The 22,677-nt window shown below is 51.7% G+C and overlaps 11 protein-coding genes across 11 annotated transcripts; 3 read left to right on the forward strand and 8 right to left on the reverse strand.

The window, feature by feature from the left end:
- Positions 1–1,409: 1,409 nt before the first annotated feature.
- Positions 1,410–4,646, forward strand: Aspvir_009615 (glycoside hydrolase family 35 protein; the record flags this gene model as incomplete). The annotated part of the gene is made up of 5 exons (XM_043272753.1): positions 1,410–2,208; positions 2,259–2,382; positions 2,437–2,545; positions 2,599–4,378; positions 4,429–4,646. 5 exons carry the CDS (start codon positions 1,410–1,412, stop codon positions 4,644–4,646), a joined length of 3,030 nt encoding a protein of 1,009 aa, XP_043128688.1.
- Positions 4,647–4,855: 209 nt separating this feature from the next.
- On the reverse strand, positions 4,856–7,294 carry Aspvir_009616 (phosphoketolase family protein; the record flags this gene model as incomplete). The annotated part of the gene is made up of 1 exon (XM_043272754.1): positions 4,856–7,294. One exon carries the CDS (start codon positions 7,292–7,294, stop codon positions 4,856–4,858), a length of 2,439 nt encoding a protein of 812 aa, XP_043128689.1.
- A 1,532-nt stretch (positions 7,295–8,826) lies between these two features.
- Positions 8,827–9,669, reverse strand: Aspvir_009617 (RibD family protein; the record flags this gene model as incomplete). The annotated part of the gene is made up of 1 exon (XM_043272755.1): positions 8,827–9,669. One exon carries the CDS (start codon positions 9,667–9,669, stop codon positions 8,827–8,829), a length of 843 nt encoding a protein of 280 aa, XP_043128690.1.
- A 231-nt stretch (positions 9,670–9,900) lies between these two features.
- Aspvir_009618 (putative quinol monooxygenase) lies at positions 9,901–10,268 on the reverse strand (the record flags this gene model as incomplete). The annotated part of the gene is made up of 2 exons (XM_043272756.1): positions 9,901–10,193; positions 10,247–10,268. The coding sequence occupies 2 exons, from the start codon at positions 10,266–10,268 to the stop codon at positions 9,901–9,903; spliced, it is 315 nt and encodes a 104-aa protein (XP_043128691.1).
- Positions 10,269–10,624: 356 nt separating this feature from the next.
- On the reverse strand, positions 10,625–12,185 carry Aspvir_009619 (glycoside hydrolase family 76 protein; the record flags this gene model as incomplete). Its single annotated transcript, XM_043272757.1, has 4 exons — positions 10,625–11,197; positions 11,268–11,717; positions 11,766–12,013; positions 12,086–12,185. The coding sequence occupies 4 exons, from the start codon at positions 12,183–12,185 to the stop codon at positions 10,625–10,627; spliced, it is 1,371 nt and encodes a 456-aa protein (XP_043128692.1).
- Positions 12,186–13,487: 1,302 nt separating this feature from the next.
- Positions 13,488–14,884, forward strand: Aspvir_009620 (uncharacterized protein; the record flags this gene model as incomplete). The annotated part of the gene is made up of 7 exons (XM_043272758.1): positions 13,488–13,543; positions 13,599–13,777; positions 13,831–13,937; positions 13,996–14,200; positions 14,259–14,365; positions 14,419–14,699; positions 14,755–14,884. The coding sequence occupies 7 exons, from the start codon at positions 13,488–13,490 to the stop codon at positions 14,882–14,884; spliced, it is 1,065 nt and encodes a 354-aa protein (XP_043128693.1).
- Positions 14,885–15,199: 315 nt separating this feature from the next.
- Positions 15,200–15,936, reverse strand: Aspvir_009621 (glycoside hydrolase family 11 protein; the record flags this gene model as incomplete). Its single annotated transcript, XM_043272759.1, has 2 exons — positions 15,200–15,599; positions 15,653–15,936. 2 exons carry the CDS (start codon positions 15,934–15,936, stop codon positions 15,200–15,202), a joined length of 684 nt encoding a protein of 227 aa, XP_043128694.1.
- Positions 15,937–16,766: 830 nt separating this feature from the next.
- On the reverse strand, positions 16,767–18,445 carry Aspvir_009622 (histidine phosphatase family protein; the record flags this gene model as incomplete). The annotated part of the gene is made up of 3 exons (XM_043272760.1): positions 16,767–17,613; positions 17,668–17,797; positions 17,848–18,445. 3 exons carry the CDS (start codon positions 18,443–18,445, stop codon positions 16,767–16,769), a joined length of 1,575 nt encoding a protein of 524 aa, XP_043128695.1.
- A 784-nt stretch (positions 18,446–19,229) lies between these two features.
- On the forward strand, positions 19,230–19,631 carry Aspvir_009623 (uncharacterized protein; the record flags this gene model as incomplete). Its single annotated transcript, XM_043272761.1, has 1 exon — positions 19,230–19,631. One exon carries the CDS (start codon positions 19,230–19,232, stop codon positions 19,629–19,631), a length of 402 nt encoding a protein of 133 aa, XP_043128696.1.
- Positions 19,632–19,811: 180 nt separating this feature from the next.
- On the reverse strand, positions 19,812–21,273 carry Aspvir_009624 (uncharacterized protein; the record flags this gene model as incomplete). Its single annotated transcript, XM_043272762.1, has 3 exons — positions 19,812–20,522; positions 20,620–21,070; positions 21,131–21,273. The coding sequence occupies 3 exons, from the start codon at positions 21,271–21,273 to the stop codon at positions 19,812–19,814; spliced, it is 1,305 nt and encodes a 434-aa protein (XP_043128697.1).
- A 259-nt stretch (positions 21,274–21,532) lies between these two features.
- Positions 21,533–22,540, reverse strand: Aspvir_009625 (putative 3-hydroxyacyl-CoA dehydrogenase; the record flags this gene model as incomplete). Its single annotated transcript, XM_043272763.1, has 3 exons — positions 21,533–22,069; positions 22,120–22,427; positions 22,477–22,540. The coding sequence occupies 3 exons, from the start codon at positions 22,538–22,540 to the stop codon at positions 21,533–21,535; spliced, it is 909 nt and encodes a 302-aa protein (XP_043128698.1).
- Positions 22,541–22,677: the final 137 nt, after the last annotated feature.

A 22,677-nucleotide genomic window follows, 5' to 3' on the forward strand; every position in this document is an offset into this window, starting at 1 on the left:
TGAAGGCAACGATGAAAACGGAAAAAGAACCAATTAGGGGCGTTGGACCGAGCAGTCATCCTCGAAACACTCGCCTTCGAAAGAGTCCCCGCGTTTGAGCTGCTCTGCCGCCACGATCCATCGCTTCGAACCATGCAACTAGGCCACCTGGGAGCTCCACTGGCATGGGCCATCCTGGGTGATAATCTTCGGCTCGCCTCGTTTCTACTCGCCAACGGAGTTGACCCCAATGAATGCCAGATCAATTATCGCCGCGCAGTAGTGGCAGCGGCGGGTAACGGATCTTGTGCCATGATGGAGCTCCTATTGGATCATGGAGAGTCATCGAAGGAACCGATGCCCTTTTTGCTGCTGTGCGCCATCAACGTATCGATATGCTGACCCTCCTAGTGGAAAGAAGGAGAGTGGCAAATATTAACGCGATTCAACCCGCAGACCGTGAGAGGGACCTGACTCCGGGACCAGTTCTCCATTTGGCTATCCGAAGGAAACACCGGCGGATGGTTCGCGTGTTGATTGAGAGATTTCACGCCGATCCCGTGGCATAGGATTTAGAGGGTAAAACTGTGGTTACATGGGCTGTGGATGTTAAAGATCGGGAGGGCATTCATATACCGCTCGCTGCCGACATGGGAAGGAGGTAAGATTACACGGTGACCCAGCACACCATCCTTACCCTCTTTGGAGTCTGCGTCATCAACATCCATAGCATCAGCAAGGCCGTCATACAGGTCTGCGCGGATCTGGACCTGGTGGTGGATGAACGAAGCTAGGCGTGCCTGCTCAACTGTTGCACCCGCATCAACTAAGAATTGCCGATACGGGCGTGTCGCGTGATGGGCTGTATTGAAAGATCTGTTTGGGCGAATATATGGAAGGCATGTCACATACGGAGAGTGAGACGACCTGCCTCTGCCTGAGTGTTATCAACATGCTCCGCATCTGGTACAGGCGGCTCCTCAATCGCATCATCGCCGGCCCCCAGGGAAAGATACGAGGGACTGCAGTGCCTCAATTGGCTCTTAGCAAAATATCGGACTCCTTTCCGTTCTCCATGCCAAAAAGTATTCAGGCTAAATAGCTGAATTCCTGTAGATCCTCTCGAGTTCCCCGCATGTTGACCGTTTCTCCACCAATCTGGGGCAAGGACCTGGGTCGAGGTTCCCCAATTGATTACGGACTTGTCCCCGGATGAGATCTATAGCATGATATGAGATCGAAAATCCATGATGTGATGGGGGAATCGGTGGGATTCCGTTTCCTTCTAATGGATCTTCCCGCCACCAGCCGGAGCACGCTGCAGGGCGTACAGAGCGTATATAATTATGCGGTAGAGTTACTGCAGGGGCGATGTAGGTTCTTTGGCGGAATAAACCAGAAGAAAATACATTTCTGGTGCGAAGCGCAGGATGAAGCTCCTTTTCAGGAGACTGGTCGCATTGACTGTCGCTTCTTTGGTAGTAGCTGCACCATCCGTCAGCCACCTTTCATTGCAAGATGCTGCTAATAAGCGTGACCTTCTCCAAGACCTAGTGACATGGGACCAGCACTCTTTGTTCGTCCGGGGCGAGCGCCTCATGATCTTTTCGGGAGAGTTTCACCCCTTTCGACTGCCAGTTCCTGGACTCTGGCTTGATGTGTTTCAGAAGATCAAGAGTCTGGGATTCAATGCTGTCTCCTTCTACACCGACTGGGGTCTCATGGAGGGTAATCCTGGCCACGTTGTCACGGACGGGATCTGGAGCCTTGAGGAGTTCTTCACTGCTGCGAGTGAAGCTGGTATCTATCTGATAGCCCGGCCTGGACCGTATATCAATGCAGAAACCTCGGCTGGTGGTATTCCCGGATGGGTCCTTCGTCTAAAGGGCATCATTCGTTCAAACAGCGAGGATTACCTCCATGCGACAGATACGTACATGGCCACTCTAGGGAAGATAATTGCCAAGGCACAAATTACCAATGGAGGGCCGGTGATCTTGGTTCAGTCAGAAAATGAGTACACGACTTGGCCCAACGTATCAGAGTCCGAGTTTCCGACAACAATGAATAAGGAGGTCATGGCCTATGCCGAGAGGCAGCTTCGAGACGCTGGAGTAGTTGTTCCATCGGTTGTCAATGACAATAAGAACTTAGGATACTTTGCCCCTGGGACTGGATTGGGCGAGACGGATATCTACGGGATTGACGCTTATCCTATGAGATATGACTGTGAGACCATTACTTTCAAAAGCAGATAACTAGATCTAATGCAGAATCAGGTGGTAACCCTTATGTATGGCCAACATATCGATTTCCGCGAGATTGGCAGCAGACACACCGCAATCACAGTCCTACGACACCATTTGCTATTATGGAATTCCAAGGGGGTTCAGGAGGAGGATGGTAAGAAATGCAATGGATACTTCTCTGTTCAATGCACTAAGACATAATCATCAGGGGAGGAGTCACAGAAGACGGATGTGCCATTCTCGTGAACAATGAAGCTGTGCGAGTGGTGTACAAGAACAATTACGGCTTCGGCGTCACCGTTATCAACATCTACATGGTGCGATATCCTCTTTCCTGCACCTTACTCCCGTTCCTAGCTGACTGTCGTAGACGTACGGAGGCACCAACTGGGGCAATCTCGGCTACCACGGAGGATACACCTCGTATGACTACGGGGCTGCCATTACCGAGGATCGTCAGATCTGGCGAGAAAAGTACAGCGAAGAGAAGTTGCAGGCCAACTTCCTGAAAGTGTCTCCCGCGTACCTCACCGCAACGCCTGGAAACGGGGTTAATGGATCATACACAGGGAACAAGGATATAGCAGTCACTCCACTGTTTGGCAATGGAACGACCGCCAATTTCTATCTAGTCCGACATGCCGACTTTGCTTCAACTGGAAATGTCCAATACCGACTCCACGTTTCGACAAGCGTTGGAAATGTGACAATTCCTCAACTGGGAGGCAGTCTGTCCTTGAACGGCAGGGACTCCAAATTCCACGTCACTGACTATGACGTGGGCGGATTCAATCTCATCTACTCTTCCGCAGAGGTCTTCACCTGGGCTAAGGGACTCAACAAGGAGCCCGTGCTCGTTCTGTATGGAGGAGCAGAAGAACTTCATGAACTCGCTCTGCCAACCCATCTTCCCCGACCAACCGTTGTTGATGGGTCCCAAGTCAAGATTGCCAGAAAGGGAAGCGCTTGGGTTGTACAGTGGCAGGTTACTGCTCAAAGACGGGTTTTGCGCGTAGGAAAGCTTGAGGTTCACCTCCTCTGGCGTAACGACGCCTATCAGCACTGGGTCTTGGAACTGCCAGCAACGCAACCAATTGCCAACTATAGTTCGCCATCCAAGGAGACGGTGATTGTGAAGGGAGGATATTTGCTTCGCAGCGCATCAATTGCCGACAACAAACTGCATCTGACGGGTGACGTAAACGCAACAACTTCCTTGGAGGTAATTTCAGCACCGAAGCAACTCGATGGGATTGTTTTCAACGGCCAGTCCTTGAAATCAACTCGGTCTAAGATTGGCAATCTCGCTGCAACGGTTCATTATCAACCACCGGCTATCTCCCTGCCAGACCTGAAGCGTCTCGACTGGAAATACCTCGACTCTCTTCCCGAAATCTCCCCCGGGTATAGTGATGAGAGTTGGACGCCGCTGATAAACACATACACGAATAACACGCGCAACTTCGCCGGCCCTGCATGTTTGTACGCTGACGACTACGGCTATCACGGGGGCTCACTGATCTACCGGGGCCATTTCAAGGCCAACGGAGACGAGTCTTGGGTATTTCTCAACACGTCTGGCGGCGTGGGCTTCGCCAATTCGGTCTGGCTAAATCAAACCTTCCTGGGATCATGGACAGGTAGTGGAAATAACATGACCTATCCCAGAAACATCTCTCTCCCCGACGCGCTATCTCCCGGAGAATCATACGTTCTGACTGTAGTGATCGACCACGTGGGCCAGGACGAAGAGGCACCGGGGACAGACGCAATCAAGTTCCCTCGAGGAATTCTCGACTACGAGCTCTATGAGCTGTCCGATCTTGCGTGGAAGATGACTGGCAATCTCGGCGGCGAGCAGTACCAGGACCTGACGCGAGGCCCGCTCAACGAGGGAGCCATGTATGCCGAGCGCCAGGGATATCATCTTCCAAACCCGCCTACCTCCGCGTGGAAGTCATCCAGCCCGATCAATGATGGGCTCACTAACACCGGCATTGGATTCTATGCTACTTCGTTCTCCTTGGATCTACCCGAGGGATACGATATCCCGTTGAGCTTCGTCTTCAACACCTTGGCATCAGATGCAAGGTCAGGGACCAGCTATCGCTGTCAGCTGTTTGTCAATGGATACCAGTTTGGGAAATACGGTACGATAAGAAGAAGAATAAAATTCGTCCTAGGTTCTAACTGGATGCAGTCAATGATCTCGGCCCGCAAACCAACTTCCCCGTTCCAGAGGGCATTCTCAACTACAACGGGGTCAACTATGTCGCCTTAACACTTTGGGCGCTCGAGTCCCAAGGGGCTTTGGTCGGTGGTCTGGAGCTTGTCGCCTCTACTCCTTTCCTGTCTGGATATAGCAAGCCGGCCCCGGCACCTCAACCTGGTTGGGAGCCTCGGCGGGGCGCCTATTGATGTCGATGAACGTAAGACTAGAGAGTAACTATAGTTGGGCAAGAATAGATGATGCAGCGTGGAAAGTCGAGGGGCCTAAAACACAAATGCCAGATAGTCATTGAGAGATAAGAGGTCATAACAATTTGATATTCGTCATGGCTGCATATAAATTACCTCATCTTCAACATAGTAGGCTCAGTAAGAAAGATCGCCGTGATGCTGGTGGCTCAACACTTCTTCCGCGGATAATCCCAGGTCCAATTGCGAATATAATCTGGATCGATGCCATCGTCAAACGCCTTGTTCCTTGCGGCCAGCTGGAGATTGATCAAACGCTCCCGCACCCCCGAGGCGGTATTGCCAAGGGACGGGATACGATCGATAGCGTCGATCGCTAGGCTGTACCGGTCGGTTTGATTGCGTACCGCGAGCTCAAACGGCGTATCAATGTTGCCCTTCTCCTTGTAGCCCCGCACGTGCAGGTTGTGCTGACCCGGCCGCTTGTACGTGAGACGGTGGATGAGCCAGGGGTACGAGTGGAAGTTGAAGATGATAGGTTTGTTGGTGGTGAAGATGGCTCCCCATTTGCGGTCGGACATACCGTGCGGATGATTGGTGTCGGAGATGAGCCGGAACAGGTCAACGACGTTGACAAAGCGGACCTTGAGCTGGGGTAGGTGCTGGCGCAGCAGAGCCGTCGCGGCCAGCGCTTCGTGCGTAGAGACATCGCCGCAAGATGCCATGACCACATCGGGCTCACAGCCCTGGTCGTTGCTAGCCCAGTCCCAGATGCCGACCCCCTTGGTACAGTGCTCAATCGCCTCCTCCATGTTGAGAAACTGCACGTGCTCCTGCTTGTCAGCTACGATGACATTGACATAGTTGACGCTGCGGAAGCAGTGGTCCATCGTCGACAGGAGGGTGTTGCCGTCGGGAGGGAGGTAGATCCGCACCACATCGGGGCTCTTGTTAGCCACCACATCCAGGAATCCGGGGTCCTGGTGCGTGAATCCGTTATGATCTTGACGCCACACGGTCGCGGTCAGGAGGATGTTGAGCGAGGAAACCTTGGCGCGCCATTCAACTGCGAGGCACTTTTCAATCCACTTACAGTGTTGGTTGACCATGGAGTCGATCACATGGATAAACGGCTCGTAGCTGTTAAGCATCCCGTGTCGACCAGACAAGATGTAGCCCTCTAGCCATCCTTCGCAGGTGTGCTCGCTGAGAATCTCCATCACACGGCCCTGCATGGCCAGGTTGCCGCCGTCCTCATCTTCTTTGAAGTACTCGGCCATCCACACCTTCTTACCCGCCTTGTAGATCTCGGCGAGTTTGTTGGATTCGGTCTCATCGGGACCAAAGACGCGAAAGGTGGTCATGTTCTTGGCCACCACGTCACGCAGATACTTCGACATATTAGACATGCTTGGACGGATGGTGACGCCTGGCTCGATGTCGGTCAGGGCGTAGTCGCGGAAGTCAGGCAGATCCATCGGTCGTCGCAGGAGACCACCGTTGCCGACCGGATTGGCGCTCATGCGTGAGTTGCCTGTCGGGGCCAGCTCCTTCAATTCGCGGATCAGTGTACCGTCCTTGTCGAAGACCTCCTCTGGCTTGTACGCCTTCATCCAGTTTTCCAAGACCTTCAAGTGATCCGGCTTGCTCTGCACATCGGTGATAGGGATCTGGTGAGCACGCCAAAAGCCCTCGAGGAACCTGCCGTCAATTTCTCTGGGCGCTGACCATCCCTTGGGCGACCGAAGGACGATCATAGGCCAGAGGGGGCGGAAGGCCTTATTGGACTCGCGCGCCTGTTTCTGGATCTTCTTGATTTCCAGGACACAATGCTCGAGGGTAGCCGCCATGGCCTGGTGCATGCTCTCACGGTCGCTTCCTTCGACAAAGTACGGTGTCCATCCGTATCCCTTGAGGAGCATTTCTAACTCCTCGTGACTAATTCGGGCCAGAATGGTGGGATTGTTGATCTTGTAACCGTTCAGATGGAGAACGGGAAGAACTGCCCCGTCGGTGATCGGGTTGAGAAACTTGTTGCTGTGCCAGCTGGTGGCCAGAGGGCCAGTCTCGGACTCACCATCACCCACCATGGTCAAAGTGATGAGATTCGGGTGATCAAAGACGGTTCCAAAAGCATGAGAGATCGAGTATCCCAGCTCACCTCCTTCGTGAATACTTCCGGGGGTCTCTGGAGTTGCATGGCTGCCGATTCCGCCGGGGAAGGAGAACTGCTTGAAGAATCGCTGCATGCCCTTTTCATCCTGCGTCTTGTCCGGATAGACCTCGGTGTATACACCCTCGAGATATGACTGCGAGAGAATGCCAGGAGCACCATGTCCGGGGCCAGAGATGAACAATACATCCAAGCCATATTTCTTGATCAAGCGGTTCATATGGATCCATGTGAAGGATTGACCAGCGTCGGAACCCCAGTGGCCCAGTAATCGAGCCTTGAGATGTTCCACCTTGAGAGGATCTTTAAGAAGAGGATTGTCACGCAGATAAAGCATGCCGAGACAAAGATACATACTTGCACGGAAATAGGCATCTGTCTTACGGAGTTCATCCTCGCGCAAGGGCGTCCCTTGGATGGTGGACCGAGCGACTCCATACGCGGAGAGGCTCTCGATTTCACCTTTTGACGTCATTCTGGGTATTGCCGTCAAGCAATTGGGTTCAATTCATCAACGGTCTTGTCTCCTCAAGCGTAATTAAAAGTAAGGATGGGAGTAGAATGAGGATATATAGAGGTGGAAGAGACCGAGGGGAATAGGGGGAACACTAGGGGAGAAAAACCGGTTCGGTTATATATAGAGACAGCGAATTGAGATATATGGCCTGACAACGATTGATGACCCCAGGATCTCCTGGTGGTGCGCTCATGCTGACCGGATGGAGGACGTTGACAAGGAAGTTGGATGACGTAGAATGCTCCGAAGAATCCGTCACCGGGTCTCGAGGCGCTGAGCTCGGGTTCGAAGGCTCGATTGGATGAACCATGATGGGTGTCATGATGTTTTGAGTTGGGAATATGAATTGCGATGATATCCTTTTTAACAGCCACAAATAATCTGATGATCCTGGATGCGCCCGTGTGTAGAGAGCAGCTATCAGGAGATTATCGCGATGATCATGGGCCCATACGCTGCACTTCTCGCGTCTGATTGGGCCAATTTCGATAAGATCACGTGTTGTTCATGCCTTGGAAATTCGGCTTGCAATATCCTGATTCCTGAGGCAGCCATATACAAAGTACCGTGTCTCAATCAGGGAACTGATGTCTAGATTCCTTGTATTATCGACCATAGATTAAAGGACACAGCAAGGACCCATGTATGGCTTCCTGCCCAGAGCCAAAGACATGTTCCAAGTACGGCTGATGTAGATCAAATGCTTGGCCCTCGTCTCGATCATTCTACCTCCGATGCGTCCAGATTGAACAATGATCAGAACAGAATGACGGCTGCTAGTGAAGAATGCCCCGAGTAATTCTACCGAAGCTTTTGCCCCTGTAGACAGTGAAGCTTAGCGCCCCGGCTAATTCCGCTACAATTGCGATATTGAGTATTGCGAGGTCGCACGCCCATATGACACGACGTAGTATGCTCCACCACTCACTCAGACACTATTGTTAGCCATGATGACTGGTTCGAGGCCATATATAAACTCTGGAACGGAACCCGGCACTCGTCTGACAAAGACACTATTCCACTGTGGAGCGTGGAGAAGAGACCCTGGTGCTACATTGTGCCAGTAGGAGACACAGGATAGCGTTAACGCTTGTCTTCCACGTCTTTTCTGCTTCCTGGTCTGCTGAACCGGCTGTCCATCCTTCTCTTATTTCGGCAGCTTCAATGTGAATCACGATAGTCGTTGTCTCTCGTCATGAGCATATCAAGTTGCACAGCTTCTCTTGAGCCTATCTCCAATCCGGTCCCGTTCTGGGTTAATCGTCACTTCATGATAAGGAGAGAGTGATCACCAGATGGTTTGAGGATGGCAGTACCAACGGAGAGCAAGCCATCTACTCGGCAGAGATTGTTTATTAGTGATACCATTAGATAAAGGGGTAACATCAAGAGAGGTCATGATTTTTGTGTAAATAGCCATGAAAGGCAGGAATCCAAATTCTGTAGGTGTAAACTCTTTGACTGATGCATCTCGGCTGGGAGATGCAGGTTCAGGACTTGATCCTCCCGCAAAGCACAACGTCCTCTCCGAAAGGATACCATTTGACGTCGGTTAATCGCGACGCGGGAATGGCCACGCCTTGCTCGTTGAATCGTCGCTTAGGCGAAACGACCACTCCTCCTTGTCCGAGCCAGGTTGGAGCGATCGTGACAATGACCGAGTCAATGAGATGTTGATAGGAAGGCTCCAGGAGAGAATTGATGATGGTCCCTCCTCCCTCAATCAGGACACTCTTCAGTCCTTCTTTGCTGAGGGCCTTGAGCAGAGTGATCCAGTCCATGCGATGCTCCCCTGTTTCAGAGGTCATCACATCGAGAGAGATGAACTTGCCGCCGTGTCTCTCCAACAGAGTTTTCTTCTCTGCCGGGACGGACTGCGACCCTGTGATGATAAAGGGCGCTCGACCCCGACCCTCCCGGGCCAGTGCCAGAATCTTGGAGCTCTCTGTAAAGTCCCATCGGGCGATGGGGTCGATGACGATCGGTCGGGGTTGTCCTTCTAGACCTTGACCCCCGTAGCCGCCGACGCCGGCGATGCGGCAGTTCAATCCAGGGTCATCTGCAACCGCAGTGCCAACCCCGATGAGGATAGAATCATGACGCGACCGGAGATAGTGGGTCATCGCTTTCGATTGCGGCCCTGAAAGTACGGTTTTTGCGCCTGGTGACAGGGCCAGAGCAGAGTCGAGGGAAGTAGCAAAAGTGAGCGTGGTGAAGGGGAGATCAGAATCTGGGGATTGTGGAAATTTAATTTTTGGCGGAAGATGGGGCTCTAAGAATACCCGACTTGAATCAGGGAACGAGAGAGCATCGCTGGATTGATTGTTCGACATTCTGGAGATATTTTGACACGATTGTTGATGTTTTCAGAGATGAGAAACGCAGGGAGAGCAGTAATAAAGACAGTGGAGATGCGAATCAAACAAATTGGTGCCTTGTTGCTCAGGCAGAGATTCCACAAGCGCTCGCGTCAAGAACCAAAGTGATCGATCCTCTGAAACTCATCCATTCTGCGCTTCATTTACGCGTTAAAGACTAGAAATACAAAGACAAAGAGATTCTATCTACTGCTTCTCTCCCTCTGGAACCAACTCCTCAAATCGTCTCAAATCCATGGGCTTCTCCAACAGCGGGATGACATAGGGATCAAAGGTCTTCCAGTACGGGTTCTCCAGATGGTACTTCTGGGAGCCCTCGTTCAGATAGCGCTCCACGATGCAAAAGTCCTGCTTGTCATGGACCGACTGCATCACGAACCAGGACAGAGTCTCCTTGTCCTTGGAGTATACGGCCGAGGCCTCGAGGAGCTTTGCATGCAGTTTCGAGATGCACTCGGGATCCGGCTTTGCGCGGAGATCTGCAAAGATGAGTTTGAGCTCGGCGGGATTGATTATGGAGAGTATAACATACGGACGACGATAGTGTACACCATGTTGGGTAGACGGGATCAGGACGTGGATGGGTTGTTCGACTGATCACCCCAGGATCTTTGTGTTGTTTTATAAGTGGTGGTGGGGCAGGACTACTACAAGCGCGTCGGTGAAGCTTAAGTGGAGCGGTGAGATCAGTTCAGTTCGACACTCGGATGGAGTCCGATGCAGCTATATTGTTGGAAATTGTCGACTCTATGTGGGAAAAGTAATACAAGAAATGATAACACAACGGGAATGAGCCCCGAATATGACAGAATGTGCGAATCCAAACCCTCACCAAATCACGCCGGACAACAGACACACAAGCAACTGTTGTCTCCAAAAAAGATAATGAGCAAGAAAGTATCCCAGAGATTCAAGACTTGATCAACCACCCAACGGATCCCCCGACGGCAACCACGATGATCACGGTGAGAATCCATGCCCCCGCGCGATCGCCTGTGTTGATGGGATGCAGCGCATTCGGCGTTTCATCCTCATGGGTGTCAATTTGATGCTCCTTGCCGTCCGGGTTCGAGTCAATGGTGTTCGGGGCGGTCGACTTGTAGTACATCAGATTGGCCGTGATGCCCGCCAGGGCAGCCATCTGCGTCTCCAGACCGGGAGTAAGGCCGTCCCAGGTGGGCTCCCACCAGCGAAGGCCGCAGGTATTGTCGGGCGCCTTGGAGCACTGTTTGGAGATGGCCAGAGCGGATCCCTGAAGGACGGGCAAGATCCGGGCCGCCGTCGAGGGGACGAGGATGGCGGTATGAGCCAGCCACATGGCCGTGTACCCTTTAAAGCCGATTTGATTACGATCGCAGGTCATGATGGGCTCACAGGCAACCTCGGACAAGACGTTGCCGCCCTTGTCCTTGGGGCAGAAGGTGCCGATAAGAGACTCCAACAGGCCGTTGACTCTTTGCAGCCACTTGTCGTCACCGTTGGTCTTTTTCGCCATCAGAAAATCAGCGTGCCGGTCGAGCAAGTCTTACTTGACATGGGGGGGGTTGACTTACGTAGTTGTACATGAACGAGGCCCCCGACAGGTAGGTGCCGTAGTTGTACGACCACTGGGTGTTTCCGGCATCCTTGCAGTTGGCTTCGTTGGAGGTGGAATCGGCAATGTACCAGCGATCCGTCTGCATCAGTGGAGTGCTGGCCGACCAATCCCAGATCTTGTCGGCCCATTGCGCATAGGTGTCGTTCCTGGTGAAGCGCGCGAGTCGGGCCGACAGTTCAAAGAGACCACCGTTGGAGATGGCATTCTTCATGGTGTAACCGGCCTGATAGGGCCAGATCTGCCACCGCATGCCGCCATCGCAGGCCACCTTATCCCACCGGGCCGCTTGCATGTTGAAGACGACCCGAGCCAGAGAGGTCCAGGTGGGTTTGCCTGAGATCTCCGGGAATCCCGTCTCCGAAGCTGTGATGGAGGCGAGACCCCAGAACATCTGATCATCATTACCCTGGGAGATGTTAGCATAAGCAGAGCCTAAAAAACTGTTGCGACTTACCAGCCATTGGCTGTAGTTGCCCGAGAAGAAGTCATAATTCTCGCCCGACTGGAACATCAGGTCATGTGACACGACGGAATTGTAGGTGTCATCGCTCGAGGCCTGCCAGTACTGGATGAGGGTCATGAACATGGCGCCGGCCACGTACCAGGTGCCGGTCAGCTTTCCTGGGATGCCTTCGGTCTGGTTCTTGTCATAAAACTCCATCATGGGAGCAGCGACGGTTTTGGCCGCCGACTTGAGTGAATCTGATCATCATAGCATGTGTTACAAGGTGTACTTCTAAAGACGTCAAAGATGAGGTTTTTTGGAAGACATACCAACATTCTGGGCCTGGATCCCGAGATCTGCTAGGGCCACCTGCCCGGAGAGGAGCAAAGTGGTGGCCCCGCAGAGTTGGCGCAAACTCAGCATGCGCATCCCGAAAGCGATGGCTGACTGATGGAAGGAGGAGAAACGGGGAGAGGCTCAAAGAAATGGGAAGGGAAGGTAACCAAGGGGATGGCAGAAATCAGGTTGGACGAATCACCAGGACCATCATACCAAAACAGAATGATCTGGCTCTGATAGACAGGAACAACAATAACTACGTATCTTAGGGGTGGGAAGTGAGAGCCAGGCAGTTGAGGCAGTGTGGTCTGGGAAAAACTAATCATAAAATCAATCATAGGTAATAATAATACCTCCTCATTATTATTATTTTTTAAGGGGGCAAGGCAGTGCTGACTGACTGCCAAGGGTGCCAATGCCACTGTGACCACGACAGATGCCAGCATCATCCGATCATTGGGTCATTGCATTTTTAGACCAATATTATTCAGTCATGAAACTCTGGATCCACCACTGAGACAAAAGCGGCCAAGACTCGGGTGTCTCAGGGACACTTTTGAGCCAATGGGAACTCACTGTGGCCATCAGGGTCTCCCCACTTGGCTCAATCAGGGCGCGGGATATTGTCTCCTGCCAAGAGAAAGGCCCACTTGTGATTAACAATCTGGTTGCCTAATGCCAAAACAGGTTAGCATTCCCTTACCGCGCCAGGAATAGTTTACAGATAGAGAAAAGAGATCCCTTTTTGGATGGAGTCAGTTCAAGGTCAGTATTGCCATCTCACATTTCTGCACAAGGTTTGATGTCTCATTTGATCCTTGAGAAAGGTACATATCAAGTTGTAGTCTAAGTGTTGAGATGGATGTTGACCTTGAGAATCATCATTTGGAATGTTCTTCTTTACTTCATTGGTTGTATTGCTGCCTATATCCACTGTGCTGTGCTGCACAGATATATTCCTGCAGTGTCATTGTCAGAGTTGTGCTATGCTGCCCCTGACGACTAAATCAATTGCAGACTTCGAAGCATGTGTATATAGGATGATGTATCGTCATAGGGCTACTCCCATATTCTAGTTGTTGCTTCGACCGTCTTTGATAGCAGCTTGACGGTCATTAATCAGCAATGCAAATTTTCTCTTCAAAACTCTTGAAGAAATAAGGTACCTTAAAAATTGGCTTGCTTCGACTTGCCTAATTGAGACTTGTCTGGGGAAAAGTTCAACCAGCAATTTCTAATAATCCGGAGAGTTTTGATCCAAGACGTCACCCCTCGGCGGAATTACTAATGGATGTCGGCCGCTCTAACTCAGCGACAGAATATAAAATGGTTGTCATGAAGCAGACAAAAAAGACAAATTAGCAATTAGACTCGTCTAATCTGCTGGTAGTCATGGCGTCTCCCACTACAGCAAAGAGCGTTCTTATTGTTGGTGCGACCGGATACATGTGAGTGGCGTCAACCTAAGCGGACCAATCGCAGTATAGCTCTGACACTATGCAGTGGAGGCTCAATCCTTACCGAACTCTTGCAATCCGCCGAGGCGTCTGAATTGACCATCTCAGCCTTGATCCGTCGACCAGAACAGGCGGCCCGACTCCAGTCTCTCGGAGTCAAGCCTCTGAAATTCAATGGCCTGGACGACCTTGACGCATGTAGAGAGGCGGCTTCCCAGCATGATGGTATTGACTCGTTCTATACTGATGCTTTGACTTGCACTCACACATCGCTCTAGTGGTAATCAATGCCGCATCTGCCTCCCACGATAGCTCAGCCAAGGCCTTGATAGAAGGGTTGAGCCAGAGGCAGAAAGCTACTGGCAAAGATACGTACATGATCCATGTAGGTTTTCTCCTTGCGAATCCATTGTGTCAAAAATTGCAACGCTGACGACATGTAGACCTCTGGCACGTCAATCCTGGGAGACCATCCCTACACCGGTACGCCCCAGAATCAGAAAATCTGGTCGGACGAGAAGGACGACGTCTACGCCATGGAGAAGAACCATCCCGAGCGCTACGGGCAACGGGTCACCGATGTCGCGGTTGTCGAGACAGGATTGAGTCTTGGTGTCAAGACGTATATCGTCGTTCCTCCCACTATCTGTATGCTCTTCATCCCGGTAAATGCGTACCAAGCCGAATTGATGCTGACAAACCGTAGATGGCAAAGGATCCGGTCCATTTGCGACACTAAGTCAACAGGTGCCCAATCTTGCGCGCCTTGCCCGCAAACGAGGCCGTGCTGCCGTCATTGAGAGTGGAGCTGGTGTAGGTTTGATATGCAGTATATGGTAGATTCTGGCTGACATTTCTCGTCATAGATCTGGAATCATGTCCACATCCTGGATCTGGCAAACTTCTATCTCCTCCTCTTCCGGGCTGTGCGAGAACAACCTGACTGGCTTCCATCGGGCCCCAGGGCCGTCTTCTTCGTCGAGAGTGGAGAGCATACATGGCTACAGGTTAGCCAGGGTATTGCTGACGCTCTGCACAAGCAGGGACTATTAGACAATAACAAAGTCGAGTCGATCAGTATGAAGGAAGCAGCAGCAGAAATCACTGGGGGCAATGAGAGTCTCGTGGAAATCACTCTTGCGTCCAAGTATGTACCACAAGCAAGACCTAGCTAACACATAACATTACTAATGCGGATATAGTTCCCGGGCGAGAGCCGATTTTGCTCGCATTCGGCTGGGGTGGAAGACATCCAGGGGCGATGAAGATTTTCTGAATCACTTCGATGGGGAGATTGAAGCCATGAGAGAAGAGCTACAGGCGTCTAAGTAGTGATCGGATTGTCTACAACAATTCGTTTCTGCTCCCCCTGACCTGGCTGGATAATGAAGCCTTGTTCCCACGATGGCAACCAGGCATAATAGTGTATACCAAGGTAGTGCATGTCTTTCACTGTTCAAAAGATTTGATCACTCATTCCTTAAAGATCCAGAAATGAAGCTGGTTTAAACATAGTGACCCAATTCCAAAGACAGGTTTTCAGGAACAGAGATGTAAGCACAAACACATTCCATAGTTATCGCCTCTTGATTCTTAAAAACTCTCGCAACCATCTCGCCATTCAACAATCAGTCTCAGTGCAGTAATCTAGTAGACAGTGATGGAAGAAGATCCGCTGCTCTGATAACCCTCAGTGGCGACAATCTGGTAGTTGTGAGTTCCAAGGTTCATGCCCAGCCTGCTCCAGGCGTTGAAATGGCTGGCCATGGTGACAGTGCCTCCGGTACGCTTGGAGGTCCGCACCGACCAGTACTGGGTGAAAGTCTTGGTGCCTTCGATGGAGGGGGCATTGTAGCGAACGGCCGTGTAGATGTTGTAAGTGCCACCATCGGTGGTGACACTGCCCTTGTAGGTTGCGCCGCTGCTGGGGTTGTATGTGCCATACGACTCCACAACATAATACTCAATCAGAGGGTTGGTGGTCCAGCCGTAGACGGACAGGTAGCCATTGCCGCTGGGGTTGAAGCTGCCTCCGTAGTTGATGGTTCTATTTTCTATCAGCCATAGGTCTTCAAATCAGAGGTTGACGACGCTCTATACCTAGCGCTTCCAGGGTTCCAGCCCTTTCCACCGACAAAGTTGCCCACGTTTTTCCAGTTGACCGAGTACGAGCCACCGGCCCCATTGGTGTAGGTCACATCACCGCCGCCATCGGTCCAGAAGGAGTAGTAGTAACCATTGCTCCATCCGGTTGAGCTTGGGGTGGAGCGTTCAGCGAACTCATGGAGAGCAGTCTCGTTGAACGTGGTGCCCTCGGATTCGACGGGGGCAGCCAGAGCTCCAATGGCGGAGCACGCCAGCAGTAGGTACGAGAAAGAAACCATGATGTTCAACGGGGATCGGCGTTTGACTGCAGATATGATTGTCAGAGGGAGTATTTGGTGGAGTCCATACTCGAGGATGTCTCTGCTCTTTATACCTTTGCATCACCGGCAGAAGAGGAGTGAGCTAATACCGGCCAACCCCACATCGCGACATCCTGACACTGACGCTACTCTAGCGGCTATATTGGGATTATAGTGTTTGGGCCCTGATCGACTTTGTCACGCCCATCAGGGATGCGGCAGTTAATTCGGGGCACCCGCTGCGGAGCATGTGGTCCAGAGTCCACAATTCTGCAAGCAAATCCGGCTGAATTGGAAGATACATGATCATGAGGTTGGATATGCCACTGCAGAATGACAACAGGCTGAAGCTTTCGGCTGAGGAGGGGAAGGCAGGAGGGGTTGCGTTCGGATAAATGCCATTTTGAAGCCATTTACGAAGGAGCACTAGCAGGCATTTTAGCCTCTACACCACCAATACGCAATGATCAGCGGTTGTTACATGCTGAGATTCAGGGACCAAGACCTCTGCGTTTGCTGTTTTAGCCTCGGCCTATCAGCTCATTTCGGTCAAAAGGGGGTTTCTGTTTCAGCCCAAAACGGTAGAGTGCTTTAACATATTTGGACCCTGAAGAGCCTAGACAGGAGTGCTAAGACATTATCAGACGCCAAGACTATACTCTCAATATGGACGTGCAATTCTGTTGCTCTGTGAGTGCGTTTTGTCCAACACGTCCCGGCAGAATTATTATAATAAAAGGATGACTGAACGTACGATACAAATCATACAATGCACCACCCCTGTCACACGGGGTCTTGGATAAATGAACTCAAGATTCTGGAGCACCGTCGCCAACCTGGCTTCCAGTCGGATAATGTCCGAAGCAGGCCTTTTGATATTCTGCCTCTTTCTTCAGCGTCGGAACGCCACTCAAGAATCCCTCGACCGGGCAGAACCCATGGCGAGCCTGTTCACATCCTACCAGTCCATCCAGCGGCAAGGGAGCTCCGTTCAGAACAAAGCGGATGAACTTGGTCGTGTCTACAGTGCGGTCGACCTGGGGGTTACGATATAGCACCGCGGCAAGGGAGTCAAATGACGCGTTACGAGGACAGGTCCAAACCTCCGACATGAGACGCGCTCCGAATGGCGTCATCTGGCTCATGGCAAAAGTCCGGTTGAGTGCGTGGTCGACATTCCCGGGCAGGCCGTGCGGTCCATATCTGAAATAGCGCAGGCCCAACGCAGTGATGACGGACAGGATGATATCGTCATGCGACATGTCAAGGTAGAAGGGCTGGTCGAGGGGAAATTGTGACAGGTTATTGTCGTAGGTAAAAGTAATGCTCGTGTCGCTGGAGTAGATCAGCTGGCCCTGCAGTCGAGCCGCCAGTTCAAGGACATAGCCGATGCCCTGCGCACGGCCTGTAGGAGATCCGTACGCATAGTCCCCGTAGTACTGCACGTCGACATTATAGGCAAAATCCTTCCACTCCTGTTCGGTGAAGAGTGAGCAGAAAGAGGAACTCCCAAGGCTGGTGTACTCGTAGACGCAGATATTCTGCATCGCTAGCACATCGAAAGCCGTCAGGTTAAAGTCCTTGGGCAGATAACGGGAGAGACGGGAGATGGCCTGCCGAGTATAGCGGGGAATGAATTCTTGTGCAGAATCATCCCTGGTCATCTTAGCCTCGTTGTCATCAAGAAATGTCAGAAAGTTTATCACTCACCCTTCGGTCATATCTCCAGGACACGAGTCGTACGAGGCCAGAGTGTTGTTGAAATTGGACACCTCTGGAATGACGACCAAGTCATATTGATCATAAGAACTGTTGGCACCAGTGTTGCCAAAGAATCCACCTTGAGATACCTGTTAGCTACGTATTGCTACTCGCCCAAAGAATACACACTTAGCCACCATCGAGCACTCTCCAGGATCCGCGGCTGCGAGGTTGTGCGAAACACCGGCTTTGGACGGGCCGTGCCGTTTGGATACACATTCAACGAGGCATTCCAGGCCGCTCCGTTCTCCCGGCCGGCACGGTACAGTAGCCGTCCGTACTTGGTCCAGAAGCTGGCTCCCGCGGTTGCCTCGGTCGCTGCGCCGGTTTCCAGGAGGGTGTCCTCGCCCAGGATGTATTCCCAATCATCCAAAAAGCTCAATGGACCCGTGGCCGTGGCTTCGTGATGATGTCTCTTGGTGTAATTGCTCCATTTGGCGGCAAAGTCCTCCATCCCCTGCCCGTCCAAGGGATACGGGGTCGGGTAGCGTTCAGCATGGCGATGTAGCACATGGACTTGGGACAGCTCACAGCCATGCGGCATTCCTTTGGGCACACCAAAGCCATCCGCCTCCTGATATGGACTCAGATTCGCCCAATTCCGCGTCATGTCAAAGCCCGAGGCGTAGCTGCTCCCCGGGGGGGCTGGTGGAGCTTCCTTCGCGGCATCAGCACCTACAGCCAGGCTGCTGACAGCAATGACCAGTACTCCAGCCGCAGTCTTCATGTTCGGTCCGGCAAAGTGGGAATGACAAGAAGACTTGTTCTAATTGAGTTGTTGGTTGCCTGTGGCTCGTAAAAGCAGATGTGAGACTTGAGGGAATTTTGCATCATCCTCATGGGCCAAGATGCCTAGAGGATCCACAGCTCGTGCTAGAGTCCTATGCGGAACACCCTTGTCGATCGTCGTTTATCCTACCCTGGATGATTATTTCTGATTGGCTGATGAGAGCACAATGATTTTTAAGCCCTCCTTCTCATCTTATCTGCGTATCTCCAGAGCGAGACTGTATAGGCTCATTGGCAAGGCCGTTAACAAAGCTTGGCATGAAAGGCTGGTTATACCTCTGGTGACCTCGCTCGTTCTATGGAAAAGAAGGCTGAACTACTGTTCTAAGACTGCTAACCAGGTGGTTACTCTACTTCCCTGACGGGAGAAACTGGACTAAACAGGAGCCGAGGAACAGGAGGATTCGGAACATGTGTCAAGATATTATACCACAATAACTGTGATATGTGGTCCCTAGACTGAGGGTACATCGTCCGGACGCCTTTTTCGTCTAGCGGGATTGGATTTCAAAACATGCATTCCCCTATTGTTGACTGCTGATTGAGGTGGATTCTGTAGAATGATTTCCCTGCAAGTTGAACGCAATGAATGGACCAATCAGTCAATGAATCATCGCGAAGATTCTGCCGATGATCTCAGCCGGGTATAACTGCTGCTGAAATGGTGTTCAGGCATATACAAGACATAATATGCGGTCTGTATCTCCTGCCATTGATCCATCATGCGGCAATACTCGAGCCAAAATCCATTGGACTTTACGATCGTACACGCGCCCACTTCGCATTACCCTTGTGTCTCCCTGGCGCAGCCGTTTCTAAGCGCAAATTCCACAAAACTTCGGCGGAAGATGATGTACCCCGCAGGAAAAGGCTGCGGTATTCCCGACGTCGACCTTTTAAGTCTCTTCTTCAGTACACTCATGATGCTATCGGTCTGCAGCTGGCGCCCCCGAATTGAAGCTCTGTTGCTGCAACATCTGCTGACCATGGACGTTCCTATCATCGGAGTCGCTGCGTTAGACGGCTCCGGCAAGGAGGTTCCAGGAGCGTACATCGTCGCAGACAAGAGCAAGATCAGCAAGGATAAAGAGAAGGACTTGTCGGATCAAAATCGGTCATTATAATGCACTGGTGGGACGTCGCCTACCTTTTTTCGATTCCCAGGACTTCCAGTAATAAGGTACTGCAGTGCAGCCAGGCAAAGAAGGGCCGAGGTCGAAGCTGTATTGCAATATCTGCATATTTCAGTGCAATACTATGAACGACTCAAATAGATCACGATTTTACTTGCATAGTCAATCATGTCAAGCCTTCCATCTTCCTAACTCGCCCAGAGTTGCCTCAATTCTCACCCAAAAGCAGGCAAGTGTGGCTGCAAAAAGCAGAACACCGCAGACGATCCCCGCGCGCTCGTAGACGATCGAAGAAACCAAAGCGGTAGACTGAGGGATCAGCAATCCAGTCAACGGCGTCCCGATCAATGCTCCCATTCCTCGAATGAGGTACAAGACCCCGTTGACGCTGGTAAAGTGCTGCACGCCGAACAGTTCAATTAGAGATGCCGGGAAAAGAGAGATGTATGCGCTAGCGAAGGATCCATAGAGAATGGTAAAGACGATAAATAAGCCATGAGCGCTTGACGGCGACACGGTCGACTCCTGATACATGGAGGGCAGCCAGAACGCGAAGACGGCGATGGTACTAAATAGAGTTGTGAATGCCAACGCGTTGAGTCGCCCCAGCTTGTCGGCGCCGTATCCGATCAGGATTCTGGAGACAAAATTCGAGGCGTTGCTGACAGCGATAAAGTTGTCGGCAGTCGCAGCGCTGTAGCCCAACGTCCGCGCATAGGCGGCGTAGAAGAACAACGGAGTCGAATAACCGGCCGACTGAAGAAAGCAGCCCAAGGCCTGCGCGATGAACCGTCCAGAACTTGCCACGCGCCAGTTGACCAACGGCACTTTGATCCATCCGCATCGCCGGTTGAGACTCTGGTTTTGTACCCGAAGCTGCTCCTGGAAATTGGGTTCCCAGCGTAAAATGGACCCTGCTCCCGACATCAGAGTGAGCGAGATGCATCCCGAAATCCTCAATGCATTACGGTGGCCACACCATGCCTCCGACGCCACTGCCGGAGATGATGATCCCCATGGCCAACCCACGACGCTGATCGAACCAGGTCGGGGCGACAGACATGGTAGGTACATATGCCATGCTGGTTCCGATGCCCAGCAGCACGCCTTGGGTCAATGCAAAATGCCAGAGACGTTGGCTGAAGCCGGCCAAAATGTACGCAATACCAAAAACCCAGCCTCCAGCAACGATGACTGCTTGGGGGGACCAGAGCTTGGCCCATGTCATGGCCAGAGGACCTCCCATAGACATGAGAGCGATGGCCAGCGTTCCAATCAAACCAATTAGAGCTGTCGATTGACCTACGAAAGGAGAATGCGCTTCCTGAGCCATCTCTTCATATAGAGCTTGGTAGACACCAAAGGCAAATATAAAAGCGCAAGTGGTGAACATGACAGCGAATCCGGCACAGACAATCATGACATGATTCCTAGGTGATTGTTTTGCTTGAGTAACAGATAGAAGATTTAAAGACCGAGATGTAGCTCACCACATGGTGCCCCCATGCACAGCAATACGGTGTCTTTGATGGGCAACATCGCCAGAATTTGTATTGTCCAGCAGCTCCAAATCAACAGCGGCATGTGGATTATCCGGAGTAGCTAACCTGGTGTCGGGTGGCTTTTGATCCATGATTGACAGGTGACTTGGTATATGAATTTACGTGGAGAACCACAGAGGAGAGTCAGTTTCGAATGAGAGACCCGAAATGGAGAATGTACATGAGCATACTTTCTCGACAGGAGCCGGAGCAAATTCATGTCGACCGGCTAAATTCATATCCATTGCCGATCATCCGGATTCGATGACTGTATCGGGATGTTTCTTCCAGTTACATATATCAAGGATGGAATCTTTTCATTTGTCTCAGTAGATAGATACAATTCAATTGCTATTGAGCCCAATCCATGCCACTGCCGAGCACTGCTTGTCCCTGCGCCAGAGACCGCGACGGTTCTTCGCCCAACCACTGAGGTTCTAGTCGATCAATATTGGCTTCAATCTCCCATCCTCGCCCTCCTTCGACGTACATGGACTTGCCGTTGAGTGACGAATCGGCCAAGACACCGGCGATGATGTGAGCGACGTCGGCGGGGGTGTTGCACGGCAATTTTGCCTTCATCCAGGCTTCATGTACAGCATTGACCATGGCGGTGGTCGTCATCCATGGGCAGATGGCGTTGACTCGGATGCGATGAGTCGAAGAAGAGAGGTACAAACGCAGCGAACGCATCAGCCCGAGCACTCCATGTTTCGAAGCTTGGTAAACAAACATTCCGGGAGATTCCTTGAATCCAGCGACTGAGGAGACGAGGGTAAGAGACCGATCTGCGTTTTCCGGGCGGTTCTGGCGCAAGTACACGCTGGCGATGCGAGCAACATAGAGACAGCCAGTCAGATTGACATCGAGGACTTTGGTTGTCGGCGCCTTTTCATTGTCAATATCTTAAAAGCTCAATACGTAGGGTAGTAACGCACTTGGCGAACTGTCTCCAGCGTCAAGGCGGGATCGAACCAGTTACCAATCTCCATGATACCTGCACAGGCAACAGCATGATCAACGCGGCCATGTGTCTTTAGGGCCAGGTCAAAAAGACCGAGTACGGATTGATAGCTAGTGACATCGGTGTGCTGGAAGATGGCTTGGGGGGATGACGATGAGCCGGACGAGCACAGCGACTGAGCGATCTGATTTCCAGCGTCCTCAGCAACATCGCCGAAGCAAACATACGCTCCTTGCTGGCAGCAATACTCGACCACACTGGCTCCGATTCCATTGGCGCCTCCTATTGCTGAGTGAGCCACGGACGTTGGGATAGTAGAGACGCGACTGACCCGTGACAACAATAACTTTGTCGTTCAGAGACTCTGGCGTAATGGTGGGATGAAATCGAGCCATGATGGATGATTTCTACGGTATATCCAACTGTCTGGAAATGTTAAAGTCGGTGGATATGTATGCATTGGATCATCCAGATGCACTTATCAGGAAGATATAATGAATACAAGACCATCGTCTCCTCAGATCCGACTACG

This window comes from Aspergillus viridinutans, assembly GCF_018404265.1.
Source record: "Aspergillus viridinutans IFM 47045 DNA, scaffold_8, whole genome shotgun sequence".
NCBI lineage: Eukaryota > Fungi > Ascomycota > Eurotiomycetes > Eurotiales > Aspergillaceae > Aspergillus > Aspergillus viridinutans.